The sequence below is a fragment of the Lottia gigantea genome (assembly GCF_000327385.1).
Source record: "Lottia gigantea unplaced genomic scaffold LOTGIsca_25, whole genome shotgun sequence".
NCBI classification, from domain to species: domain Eukaryota; kingdom Metazoa; phylum Mollusca; class Gastropoda; family Lottiidae; genus Lottia; species Lottia gigantea.
The window spans coordinates 1,399,296-1,413,708 of NW_008708752.1; the positions used below are offsets into that span (position 1 = coordinate 1,399,296).

At 33.9% G+C, this 14,413-nt stretch overlaps 2 protein-coding genes across 2 annotated transcripts in view; both read left to right on the top strand.

Annotated features, from left to right (window-relative positions):
* Positions 1-2,210: 2,210 nt before the first annotated feature.
* Positions 2,211-6,831, top strand: LOTGIDRAFT_215053 (hypothetical protein; the record flags this gene model as incomplete). Its single annotated transcript, XM_009055657.1, has 8 exons — positions 2,211-2,393; positions 3,614-3,836; positions 3,991-4,145; positions 4,413-4,593; positions 5,325-5,472; positions 5,677-5,744; positions 6,072-6,202; positions 6,766-6,831. Exons 3-8 carry the CDS (start codon positions 4,068-4,070, stop codon positions 6,829-6,831), a joined length of 672 nt encoding a protein of 223 aa, XP_009053905.1. The 5' UTR covers positions 2,211-2,393; positions 3,614-3,836; positions 3,991-4,067.
* A 5,416-nt stretch (positions 6,832-12,247) lies between these two features.
* The window catches only part of LOTGIDRAFT_160535 (hypothetical protein), a gene marked incomplete at both ends in the record, with an annotated part of 6,826 nt that continues 4,660 nt past the window's right edge, over positions 12,248-14,413 (top strand). Inside the window, 2 exons of the mRNA XM_009055658.1 lie at positions 12,248-13,184; positions 13,386-13,515. Of these exons, the coding sequence (XP_009053906.1) occupies positions 12,248-13,184; positions 13,386-13,515 (1,067 nt within the window). The remainder of the gene's footprint in view (positions 13,185-13,385; positions 13,516-14,413) is intronic.

Here is a 14,413-nt window from a genome sequence, read left to right on the forward strand (position 1 = left end):
TTCGCTTTTGCTTTTTTGCACTTCCGGTTGAAATTTTTTAAAGCTTTAAACGATCACACCATGTGACCTTGACCTTTGATGACCTTGACCTTCATAGGGTCAAATGTCATTGACCTTGGCTATCATTTGATACTTTGACCTTTGACCTCCGACATGTACTTCCGGTTTTATAGCTATCCGTAAAAAGCCAAATTCGCAACTTTGGACTGCTCTAGCACGTGACCTAATTAACCTAGAGGGTTAATTTTTTCGGTTTCCTAATGTGCTTCTCATGCACTTTACATAGATATAGAACAATTGCTTTTTTAAAGCAAAATTTAAATTGAGGATTTTTTCAAATTTGAGTTTTTTTTTTACAATATTTGCATCTTTTTGATCTTGGTGTATGTATATCTTATGATCTATTTGATGTAAAACCTTGATATTTGGAATACAAGTAGACACTTTGAATATGAATTCACTTATGACAAAAAAACTTATGTGGGCGTGGCACATCCGGGTTGAATTACTAATTGTTAACATTTAGAGGCAGGGGCATAGGATGCGTTTGTTCAAAAAGAGACTTTGCACACAATTACCTCATCCTTTTGGCCAGTTTGTGTTAACAGCTCAATTGTTTCAGCCTTATAGTTCCAAAAAAGGAACGGGTTTTAACATATGGATTTTTTCATTTTTCGATTTTGAACTTTGTTGACGTTTGTTGACCTATATCTTTTGACCTATATTATGTAGGAGCTTTACATTTCGAACATAACGTAACATTCTGAATATCAATTAACCTATGCAAAAAAAATTGAAGTGGGCGGGCACATCCGGGTTAAATTACTCATTATTGACATTTTTGGCCAGGGGCATAACTCGCAAAGTATACATTTGTTCAAAATGGAACTTTGCATACAATTACCTCATATATTGAGCCACTTTGTCTTAAAAATTCGGTTGTTTCCGCTTCGAAGTTCAAAAAAAGGAACAGGTTTTGGAAATTCAAAATTTTCAATTTTTGACCTTGACCTTTGTTGACCTTGACCTTTCTAACATCAAACGTCATTGGCATTGGCTATCTATTTATACTTTTATATTTGCTGTCTTATGTCAACTTCCGGTTTTATAGTCGTGTGCAATTAGAAATTTTGATGACGGATATATTTTGATCTTGACCTTTTTAGACCTTCTCCTTTACAAGATCAAAGGTCATTGACCTTGGCTATCTGCTGATACTTTCATTTGTGAGGTCTGACGTCTACTTCCGGTATTAGAATCTTCTAAAAAATAAAAATTTCTCAACTTTAGACTTGTTCTTGCGCTTGACCCAATTATTTATTTTTTTCAGAAACATAGATTAGCTCTATAAGATGACCAACTTGAGAAATATAGTACAATTTGCTGTGCCAGTGTTTACTGGTATTTTGGGTTTAATTTGGTTCTTTGGAAGGAAGAAAGGCAAGAAGAGAGGTATAGAGTTGCCACCAGGAACGCCTAAAGTTTCGCCCCAGGATTCAGATACGCCTCAGAAAGACAACGAAGCTAATTCCTTGCGAGAGGGCACTGAACCTCAAACATCAGCTACTCCAGTAACCCAAAATAAATCAAGAGATATCAATAAACTATTAAATTATCAAGAGCCATCATCAGCAAATGCCAGCCCAAAGGTGACATCTACATCAAAAACTCCAGATGTGAAAAAAGGTGAACCTACATTAGCTGGCCAGACCAAAGGATCAGCTGTCAAATCTTTTACCAATAAAGAAGCATCATCTGCAAAATCAGCCGTGGAGAAGGAAATAAGTTCTTCAAAATCAACAGAAGTCAGTCAAAGTAATGCCACAGCAAACAAAATACCAGCCTCTGCTCCTGGTGGCAAAACAGCACCATTAACTGAACAAAAAGACCTGACTATTTCAAGTCCAGCTCTTGTATCAGATACTATATCTTTAACTTCTAACAAAGTAGAATCTTCCCCTGTCATCTCTAGGAAGGCTACAAAGACTGAACAATCAGCTCTTAAAGAGCAGAATAAATCAAATGACTCTTCTGTGATAGTATCTTCACAATCTAGTGACACCAAAACAAAATCTTCTCAAGTTAAAAGTGCTAATCTCGAGGACTCGAGATCCTCAAACTCTATCAAAGACTCTGCTAAGACAGTTGATGTCAAACCTAAAGACTCAAGTGTTGAAGTCCAATCCAAAACATCTGCTGGCCTTAAAGACAATTCAGTCAAATCCAACATCTCGGTCAATAATGATATTGTGGAAGAAAGCTTTTCGAAAGAAGAAGTGTGTGGAAGTGAACAAGCCCCCACTGTAGAGGTAGAAGATGATGACAAAAATGGCCACAGTGAACATTCAAGTCCACCCAGTTCAGAATCACCTGGTTGTGACAGCAATAGTGAAGTAAGTGTAATCTTTTGTGCTTTGAGCATGCTTTTCCTTCCATCATGAAAGCTTTTTGCTGAGAGGGAATATTTCCAAAACTGGCAATCCAATCCTGATGAGGCATGTTGATCCAAAACATGTAACAGAAGTAAGATTTGAATCATTAAAACAAGTCATGTAGAAAATTTATTTTGATTATATAATTCAATTCAATCATAGTATCTAACCTAGCAATTCTCTAAAGCCATAGTTTTCTTCTGCTTACTGATTTTTTTTCGGGCTTATTTCATAGTTTTTAAGTTCAAACGAATTATTCGTTGACAGTTTGAGTGAATTCGTAAATGAAAGAGTGTAGTACTGTAAAACCTCAGCCTGAAGATCAGCCTTCACCTTTACACTTTAAAAAATATATATTGATTTATTATTGTTGTGACTCTCTGTTAACAGCTGTAATTTGAACATCAAGTTATACATTATTTATTGACAATGTTATGTGACCTGAATATATATGACAATTTATTTAGTTCTTCTGTGAAAAGTGTGTATGTGGGACTGATTAGAATTTATTTCTAGATATCCATTCGTATTTTAGACCTGTTAAAGGCACAAAATTTATTCATGTGTTTTCGATGGTTGAGAAAGGTAACCTAGATCCATTGCTTATATAGTCAATAATTATATAGTATAATCATTATTATTGATATATTCATGACATTACTAGTTCAGTTGACCTTGTAACTAGCAGAATCTGTGAAAATATGCTAGCAACAGACTTCATTATTCAAAACTACGTACGCTTCTTACTTAACCTTTAATATCAAATGTAATGGTTTAGAAACTGCTTTAAATGTGATTTGAAGGCTTTGTTGAAATATTTTGGCCTTTGTAGAAATTAAATTTATGTAATCGAGTTGAGGATTCAAAATGGTTGTGAAATGCGTTAGTTCGTGTGTTTTATTTCCATGTAAGAACCATACAAAGTATCCACCAGATCCTGTCAGTCGTTTGGATATTGTTGACCTGAGCAGTTCGAATCTACATCAGTCCAGTGGGCAGTTTCTGTAATGTGATGTCAACTGCATCAGATCTGATGAGATATAGAGCATTTTCCCCTGTAGTTGTTTATGATCGTAATTTATTTAGATGTCTGGTTAAGTCTTTGCATTTAATTATTTTTTCTTTTATAAATAGTAAGAAACACAAAGCCAAATTATTCAAATAATGTTCTTTACTTTCAGGCATCAAATGACAGTGGTAGAGGTGGAAGTGTAACAGAACAACTATCATCTATTTGTCCTCCAGAAATTGTCCGTTATGAGTTTAATTTCCCATCAGATTTATGTGGTCTATTAATCGGTCGTCATGGTAGAAATATTAACTCCATTAAAGAAGAGTCAAATGCCCTGATAGCCTTAGAACATAATCCTTACACACCTGAATATCAAATTTGTGTGGTTGAAGGTAAGCTTAATGTAAAGTTTCCTTTGACTTTGATATGCCAATATGCATGCCCAGATATTGAACCATGTTCTGGTACATTAATCAGGATTTCTGAAAAACCGAAAAAAATATTTTAATCATTATTCATTGCTAATTGGATGATTTTTTTTTTAAGGCACACAAGGTGATGTAGAGAAGGCATTGTCATTAATACGCCAGAAATTTCCCCGTTCCAAGTATTCCCAATTAGACATGAGTCCTATTAACCAGCCAGTAGCAGCACCAACCAAACTCCAAGCAGCTCCTGTTCTCATGCCTAATATTATGCAGGTAATAATTTTGAATATATATATTTACAAAGATGCAACAATTTTTCAGTGTGTCAGTGATACAAAATGACTGATTTTGTCATTGATGTACATGTTTGCAAATAATCCATTTGGAAATGAAAAGAGCAAACTTATGTTTTTGCTGGCATAACTTCCCTTAAACACATTGCAAAGTTTTCATTATCTTAATCAGCTGCAGAAAACCAACATAAACGAAATGCAAAATTCAAGCCTCTTTGGAAAGATTGACTTTTGGTTTCTTTTTTAGTTAAGTTTGCCAGAAGGCGTGTCTGTAGATGTCATTGTATCTAACATTGTTGATGCTGGTCATATTTTTGTACAACAACCAACACATCCTAGTTTCCCATCATTAGATCGCTTAAATCAGTTTATGATGATGTGTTATACTCAGGATAAGATGGTACCTCCCCTTCCTCAACCAATAGAAGGTAAGGCTTGTTGTCTCGCTTGACAGAATAAGCAGTGCTAAATGAAGATAGATGTAATCAGTATTGTCTACATCCTTGATATGACCTTCATCTCCAATGGCAAGCATTGCCGTAAGTGCAAATTAGAAAATTTGATAGCGAATACTCTATGAACGTTAGATGTCTAAATAACTGCCTTATCAATTAAGTGTCTTTCTCCTGTCAGAATAAAATCTGATGTCTGCCTTTGTCTTGCCTGAACATCTAAGTTGCTATGCCTGAACATCTAAGTTGCTATGCCTGAACATCTAAGTTGCAATCTGCTGGTAGTTGGAAATTATAAATACTGAATCTCTCTGATAAAAAATAGTAATATAAACAGCCAAATTCTATTTTATTAGACTCCCTGAATATTTCTTTTGCATTCAAATTTTTGTTTAGTATTGAGAGATTGTTAATGACTGAATGATTTGAACGACAATTTGTGATTAGTTACTTTTCAAAGTACCAGTACATGTAGTCAGTGAAAAATATGGCATGCAAAAGTGATGGAATTCTCCAAGCTTTTACTAGCATTCCTTCATGTAGTTATTACTAGTTCTACATTTTAAGAATTGATTCTTATGCCATTGACAGCTGAAATTGAGCTCTATTGGGTAGTAAAATATTCAGATGACTAAATCCTATTAATGAATTCAGCAAATCATATTAACTTGTCCATGATATGTTAAAGAATATCTGTTTTATTACAGCTGGTGTAATTTGTGTAGCACCTCTATCTGATGGTTGGTATCGTGCCCAGGTTGTACAAGTCTATATTGATCTCCAGGAGTGTGATATCAAATTTGTAGATTATGGTGGTTTTGAACGGGTTCCTATGTCTCAGTTAAAACAAATCAGGTAGGTCATTATGATTTTAATAACGACAAAAGGAAATGAAACAAAATGAATAAAAGTACTGCTGGTATAATGAAACCTAATATAATGTGTTGTTGAGTTTCATATGCTCAGCATGTATTGTTAATTTAACATATGTTTCTATGTATGTATGCTCTGAATACTAATAATACCTTTATTTAACTAAGTTTATTTCATGTATTTTAGGAGTGATTTTATGACCTTGCCATTTCAAGCTGTAGAGTGTTATATTGCCACCATTGCTCCATTAGCTGGTATGTGCTTACATCTTTTTCTTTCTAATATTTTGATCCTCCAAGTATAGGATAGCTTAAAACATATTCTGTCAAGTGTGCACCTGTATTTTAGGATGCATGATTAATGTTTCTTTGATTTACAAGGTTCAGAAAGTGATGAGATATATTCTCAATTAATATCAATTTGATTCAAGCTTGAATTCTGTTTACAAATCAGATGATTTTATGTAGAACCTACTTGAGATTCTAGTCCAAAGTCCTTGTTCCAAAACAGCACTCAAAATCCACTTAAAAAGGATGCGAATCAGAGATGTAGTTTTTGTTTTGATTATTTTGCAGAAGAAGAATATTTTAGTGTTGAAGCAGCTAATGTATTAGATGAGCTTACCCAGTCTAAAGTCTTACAGGCTCAAGTTATCAGTCGTGCTGAAGATGGTATACCTTATATACATCTGTATCAAATCAGTGGCAACAGGGTAAGTTAGTTTTAGTATTATTCTTGGTGGCTTGGTGCATTGAAGGGTTGGATGGCACTAACAACCAAGACCCTCCTGTGCAACAGACTGAGCCAGTTACAGATTCTTGTGAAAGTAAGAGTTCAAATTAGTAAGGTAATGCTACTTTTCCAGCAAAATTAGCTTTCACTCAAGGATAAAAGTGGATTGTAAAACTCTACTTCAATTCAAATTATGTCTGCATTTATTCCTTATTCACAAATCTGAAATTATGATGGAAACTTTAATTTATTGTTTAATCATGTTGTCTTTATTCACAAGTAATATTGTTAATTATTTGATTTTTGTCATTCATATGCTCCATGTATTTACACTTTTATTTTTGGTTTTTTGGCTGTTTAGAATCAAGCAATGACTTAACTTCTATTGAATATTTTCATATCGCTAACAATTAATTTCTTAGAACTCCATTCATTTCATTATCTACAAATGATTTATTGAACACTTTTTTGACAGTAAAAAGATTTTGTTATTGTAACATATGAACAAACTTATAATTGACACATGTATTATGTTCATTGTAGGTAATATTTATCAATCGAGAATTAGTGAACAGAAAGGTTGTTAAAGGTACTGATATAATTGAGTAGTGAAACTCTTGTCATCACTGGTTTCATCTGTCAACCTGCTTCTTCAAGCAATGTCATCATCAACACCACAACCACTGATCGAGGCATTCAAAAATGCCCAAGGTGCTCTTTGGGGAACATTCTCATTCAAATATCTGAGTATTGATTGAACCAATCCATCTGTGAGGTTTGCTACTAGGTTAAATGTTTTGAATTGATTTGTGTTTATGAAGGTAGATATTGAATAGTATTTTAGAGGAGTGATAAACTACACGTAAAAAGTTTTGTTAGGAATTGATAAGAAAATAAAGATCAGTAAGGGACCTTTGGCATAACATTCACAAATTTCTTGATTTAAGATAAAATGATTTTTTGATGACAAGCTTTTAATTTTTCGATGCCTGAAAATTCAAATTTATGAAAAAAATGAAGTTTGACTTTCCTTATATGGATACAGTTTGTTAATTCAAAACTAAGTCTCATTGCAAGTCTCTAAATTCCATCTACTGATCCTACAAAATCAGAAAACTGTGAAAACTTGTAATTTTTTGAAAATGAAGTTTTGTTAAAATTCTAAAATAGATTTTTCTAATAAAAATTTATTTTCACTTGAAGATATCATTTGAAGATATCTATTAGTGAACATTATGCTAAAGGTCCCTGTTAAGTCATTTCTAATATATTCATATCATACAAAGCATTTCCTTATTTATTGTAGTTATTACAACCTAGAAATGGGTTAAAAATTATATACAATGATCATCTCTAAGCACATATTTTAGCATTTATATTTGAATCTTTTTTCACTTATTTCTTAAGTCCTCCAGTGAAATAATTTATAAATCTTAAATAACAGACCAACCTAATGTTGCCTTAGAGTGTTTTATCGAAAAGCTAATATCAAGCTGGTAAAGCAAAAAGACTAAATTTTGTATTAGAGATTTTTGAAAATTCTAGCATCTGACTTCCATTAAGTACTTACGTATATCACTGGTTAGAGTAAATTGTCACTTGTTGCACATTTTTTTAGTTCTCTAAATGTTAAAAATTTGTTGTTTTTGAATATAAAATCACTGATATTGTTGAGATTTAGTTCTTATTTGCTACTTTGTTTGTTGTTCTGGCTTGCATGACTATGAAACGATCTTATATTTTTGCATTATTATTTGAAATATCAAAAAGCATTACCCCTCAGTACATTCTTGTAATGTTAGAATGCAAAAAAAAAAAAAGTAATTTGATTGTTCTGTTAAGATTATCTTGCAAACATAGACCTGTTCCACTAAAAATATTCTTATCTTATTTAATTGTATGAAAGTATGATTAAGATTATTAATATATTTAATATTTTTATTTGATAGCTATAGAGCCGTGTTTTGACTTATCGTACATGAAAGTTTTCATCATTCTTGAAACTAACTACCAAAACATTACTAAGCTAAGCAGCACTTTGAAATGAATAGTTCTTGGTTTGGACCTAGGCCTGTGCTTTCTATGATTTATTTCTCGTTTCACCTTTACAAAAGACCTGTTTCATGATCAGTAATTTGATTTTTGTCAGTTGTGTCATTATTACATTACAAGAGAGGCAATGTCTATATAAGAACTTTTGTATGTTTGATTTTTTCCCAAAGTTTTAGTCTGTATGTAGATTTTAAAGTGCTATTCTGAGAAAGAAATTGTAATGATAGTGTAAATAAAAGGAAATAGTTTAGTATATCAAGAGACATAAATTAAGTTCATTTCTAGTTTGTGAAAAGAGTCTTCAACATAGTCTTCATAGAAACATATCATAAAAATGTACATATTGATTCAATGATATATATTGATGCAAAAAAGAAATCAGTTGGATAAATATTTCAAGCATCTTGTGTCTTCTTATCAAGGACCTCTTTCTCAATCTTTTTTTTTTTTTTTTTGATAATTTTTCGTGTTATATATTTGCTGTCTCCACTCAGATTCCAGCTATCTGTAGTACTTTGTAGAATTCATTTTTGGCATCATGATCTGTAATTTATAGATAATGTACAACTGAAAGTGAAAATTATTTGAGTTAGATTTTGTGATTAAGGTCTGCAGACTTGTGAAATTACAGATGAACCGTGTACCAGATTTTCATCCTGAAAAGTGATATGGATAGCTGAAATTTATCCTTTTGAGCTTAGAAATTGAATACCTAGATAACTTTTTCCTTAATTAGAATTTATAGTTGGTAAAAAGCTGTTTTCGTTAGATTTTGATAAACATTAGCCTCCCTCACGTTTAATTACTTGTAGTTTTAGCAGATATCTTAATAGTCACTTTAAATCCATCAATACTGTTTTGAATGAAGCTAATGATAGAATTCACTTAATCTTATATACCAATAATTCTAAACTGCCAAGAGTGCAAGAGACATTAGTTCATGAAATCAAAATATTATTTTCAAATCATTTTTTCAGAATCTCCACATGTTCATGGTTGGATTTGTATGTTTGGAAATTTTGTAATTTAAGGGTTTTAGATTTCGCAATTTTATCTGTGGTTTTTTGGGGCATTTAAAATGTATTTCCTAGGTTTTTCCATTGTGTATAAGCTTATTCTTATTTAGTATCTATATATAATGGGACAATTTGGAAGGGTTATTTATGTTCCTTAATTGAAAATTGTTATTTACAATATTTCATAAATATAACAGTTTTTGTAAATTTACCTATTTTTACAGGTAGGTTTGTTTGGTTGGTGAAATTGAATATTTGATGTGCCATAATTTATCATTTTTGTGAAAGAATATTATTGAATGCCTCTAAGATTCCTTTCTGATTTCGAACGCTAAGATTACTTTCTGATTTCGAATGCTAATATTGGTGATCACACTTAAAGCTATTTGTGTTATTCAGGTCTGAATTTTACTTGGAACATGCAGAGACAGATATCTTCGTTCATATTTGTGCTCATCTTTAACACCAAAAAGAACATGTGAAATGTTAGCTTACTGCATTTGACAGTAAAATTTTGCAATTACTCTGTACGGTATATAAAATTTGCCCCATATCCACATTAGAATTAAGTATTAATCATTTAAAGATTTAAGACCTTACCCCAAATCTGCATAAATCTGCTATCAAAAAGTCAAAAAATAATTGCGTTGATGGGTATTGTGAAAATAACACTTCTGCTTATTATAATATTGGTAAACAGGGGACTTACTTGTTTATTTTGCTTTGTTTTGTTTTTGATATTTTGTATGTGTGTGATGAATAGTGTTTATATGATAAGTAAATGACTTGATATATTTAGATATTATAGTTGTTGATAATGTTTTAGATTCTGAGTCTAGCTATTATAGTATTCACCTTCAAAACAATTTGTATATATTCTTGTTTGCAAGAGTGATTAAATTTATAAATCTTCAACTGTCTTGTGTTTACTTGCCTCCTAAAATAACAAAAATAACACGGTAACTAAAAAAAAATTGAAAGGCAATTCTCTATGCTGCCAACTTTCAGATTATCCTGCAAGAAAATGAAATATCCAGCTTCCTCAACCACTGCAGTCTTTTGTTTCAGTAAGTCCCTCGAATATCGACAATATTTTCCATTAAAATATTGTTCAATTTCTTTCACCTCCTGCCAGATATTGAATTTGTATGAAGAAAATTTCTTTGTGAGAACATCACAGATAAGCTGCTAGAAGTTAAGAAGTTGATTTAAAAGCAGCCTTTGTAAACCAAAACCACGCCCAGGTGTACGTCTAATCTAATCTATGGTAAATTATAAACACAAATTATAATACTTTTATTATAAACATTTTAGCCTACATTGTCATTTGCGTCAAAAATCTAGGTATAAACGTTAAACGTACGTAATGAAGCTACACTAGTTATCTACTACCATAGTGGGCCTGCACTGTACTAATGCACTGTACAAGGTGTTGCCTGTAGGGTCTTTGCTATTGCTCCTATATTTGGCCTTTCTTAAATTCTCTGGTCAACCTCTGTTTAGATCCAGATCAATAACAGTAAATCAATTTCCATACCACTTTATGGCAGTGCAGTACAGTATACAAGCATAAGAACAGTAAGTAGCTGTTCAACATTCCCAAAATAGCCTTTGACCTGTCTGTTGTCACGAGAACGACTATTTGCTGAATAAATCTTCCGCATATAGAAATCTCATATCAACTGCCCAAAAGTCACATAAATAATGACTTCAGACTGAACAAAAATATTCAAAATGCAAAAAGGTTGGCTAATTCTTAGACTTTAATTAATTTGTGAAAGAGGAAATCTGGAAAAAGTCGCACTAAATTCGTATACAATCAAGTGGTAAACGTTGAAGAGTTGCTTTGCGGCAAAGGGGTGCAACTCGTGCCTAGAGACTGGGTAATTTCAGCAAGCGACCAGTGAGCTAGACTTTCTATTCACCAAGACATGAATACGTCGACCCTAGACAAGGTTACTCTGGTTTCTCCTCATTTTCCGAGTAAATCTTTCGCCTTTTACTAAAGATTTCCGTGGGGAGTAACATTCTAATGAGTCTATAGACAATTTGTGAAACCCTACGTATGTGGGGTAAATTAATTCAAAGAAAGAGAAGTCCCCTATTGACCCAAATACAACTAGTCCAGGCCGTATTTCAGAGCTGGAAAATGTTGAAATAAGGACCTTTTGGTTAGATATTTTACTTTTGTTTGTTAGGGCTGGAGAAACAATCAAGAGTGGACGTTTAATACAATCAAGTGGTAAACGTTGAAGAGTTGCTTTGCGGCAAAGGGGTGCAACTCGTGCCTAGAGACTGGGTAATTTCAGCAAGCGACCAGTGAGCTAGACTTTCTATTCACCAAGACATGAATACGTCGACCCTAGACAAGGTTACTCTGGTTTCTCCTCATTTCCCGAGTAAATCTTTCGCCTTTTACTAAAGATTTCCGTGGGGAGGAACATTCTAATGAGTCTATAGACAATTTGTGAAACCCTACGTATGTGGGGTAAATTAATTCAAAGAAAGAGAAGTCCCCTATTGACCCAAATACAACTAGTCCAGGCCGTATTTCAGAGATGGAAAATGTTGAAATAAGGACCTTTTGGTTAGATATTTTACTTTTGTTTGTTAGGGCTGGAGAAACAATCAAGAGTGGACGTTCAAGAGGCGTTTCGAGTCAAAGGGGTGCAACTCGTATCTAGATAGAGGTTGGGTAATACAATCAAGTGGTAAACGTTGAAGAGTTGCTTTGCGGCAAAGGGGTGCAACTCGTGCCTAGAGACTGGGTAATTTCAGCAAGCGACCAGTGAGCTAGACTTTCTATTCACCAAGACATGAATACGTCGACCCTAGACAAGGTTACTCTGGTTTCTCCTCATTTTCCGAGTAAATCTTTCGCCTTTATATTATAGATTTGGTTGAAGAACGTTGCTGATTTGGATGTTAACCCATCTGAAAACCTGACCAACAACATCATGGAGAAAACTTCAAAAATTTGCATCACCTCCAGTGACATAGATGAATCTATTGTTAAAAGAAATGTTAAAGTCACGGTTACCAGGCCAGGAAATATGCTTACGGGAAGAGAAATGGTTTTTTTCGCCGTACAATCTGCTCTTAAGGTGAAATATAACAGTGCCATTGAAGCCCTGTGGAAACTGGACAGAACGGAAGAATGGTTTGTGACGGTATCAAAACAAGAATTTGTGGAAAAATTATTAGCAGTCAAACAAATAAAGATGAACGAGGTAACTTTTTCTTTTACGGACGCCGATAAAAGAATAATGAATATTCGGGCACACTGGATCCCCCCATATGTCTCTAACAACTTTATAGAGAAAGTTTTTGCTGAATACGGCAACGTTATTAACGTAGTGGAGGAGCAATATGGCGCCCGCCATACGCTTTGTGGGACAAAGTCAGGGCTAAGGAGAATATCGCTAGAGTGTTCTCCCGAACAATATGGTTCTGTGCCCCATATTATTAACATCGACGGAGTAAGACCTTTCCGTATGCTGCTCGCATGCACAGACAGACCTCCATTGTGTCTTCATTGTCGCAATGTAGGACACATGGCCAGGGAATGTCCTTCCAAGATTCGTAGGACTGTTGAGACTGAAAAGGTGAAATCGTATGCTGATGCATTAAGTGGTTTTTCTGGCCCTGGGGACGACGCTATCCAGCAAGTCCCAGAGGCCGAAGGAATGGACGCAAAGGAAATAACAGTAGAAAAAGGTGAAGCGCCCTCCCATCTCTTTTCCCCAGACCCAGTGGGCGATTGGGCTGAGGAAATGGACTCGGAGGACAGTAGCTCATCGTCTGAGAGCGAAAGTGAACAAAGACTCATAATGGATGTAAAAAGAACAGAGCCAACAACAGGGAAAAAAACGACCAAAATTCGTGGAAGTCCGAGTAAGGGGGGTGAAAAAAAACTCAAAACCTGATTTTTCTTTATTTCATATATATATATATAATTATCATAGTTTTCTGTTTCAGATGTTTAGTTTTATGTTCAGTTTTGTCAAAGTTATTCATGGCTGGTTTGTATATATATTTAGTGAGTATCTGGGTATTTTCTGTGTATATAATATAATCATGTATTTTATATTACAGCTTTTATTAGGTCAGTTTCGACTAGTAAGTTTGTCTGTCTTTTTTGGCAAGGTACCCCGAATTTCGCTCACAATTCAGTCTGGATTAGTGAGCGATATTTATTTTGGTGGGCTATGTTTGTTTATCGCCTGTAAGTCCTTTGAGTTTATACTCATGTCTGTCCATGTCTTGTCTTATTACCTAGTTTGATTTTATGTCACTTTTTTCTAATCACAAATTTTAAATGGCGAATATTAAGACTGTATCAATCAATTGTCGTAGTTTATTGTCTATTCAGAAATCAAGAGTAATATCGAGAGATCTGAAAGATATGGCTATTGATATTTGTTTTTTACAAGACACCAATATTCGTAATATCGAACAAGCTAAAATTTACGAAAATATTTTTGGGGGTAAATGTATTTGGTCTTTTGGCTCTAACCGTTCGACGGGGGTGGGGATTGTTCTTTATAACCGTTTAAATTTTGTGATTAGAAAAATTAATTTCGATTTTGAAGGCCGGCTAGTTGTTGTCGATGTTGACATCGCTGGTACACAATTTAGGCTAATTTGTATATATGCGCCAGTTATAGGTGCGGACCGCAACGAATTTTTATTAACTATACCGCACTATTTGGCTACTCAGCGGTATATTATTTTTGGAGGGGATTTTAATTTTGTAATGGATCCGCACTGTGACAAAATTGGGGGTAATATTGAGCACGGAATTGTGGGTAGAAAAAATCTGGGGGACATAATTACGGATTTTAATTTAACTGACGCATATCGACATATTTACCCTAGTATTGTTTCGGTGACATGGCGGGGCTCCGGTGTCGCATGTCGCTTAGACCGATTTTATTTAAGTAGAAATCTTTTAAAACATCTTGTAAGTTTTGAGGTTCTGCCTTGCGCTCCCTCAGACCATGACTATGTAATTGTTACCATCAATGTTTCGGGCGGAATTCAAATTGGGGAGGGATATTGGAAGTTTAATAACTCAATTTTGCACGACCGAGCATATATTTCCCTTTTTACAGATTTTTGGC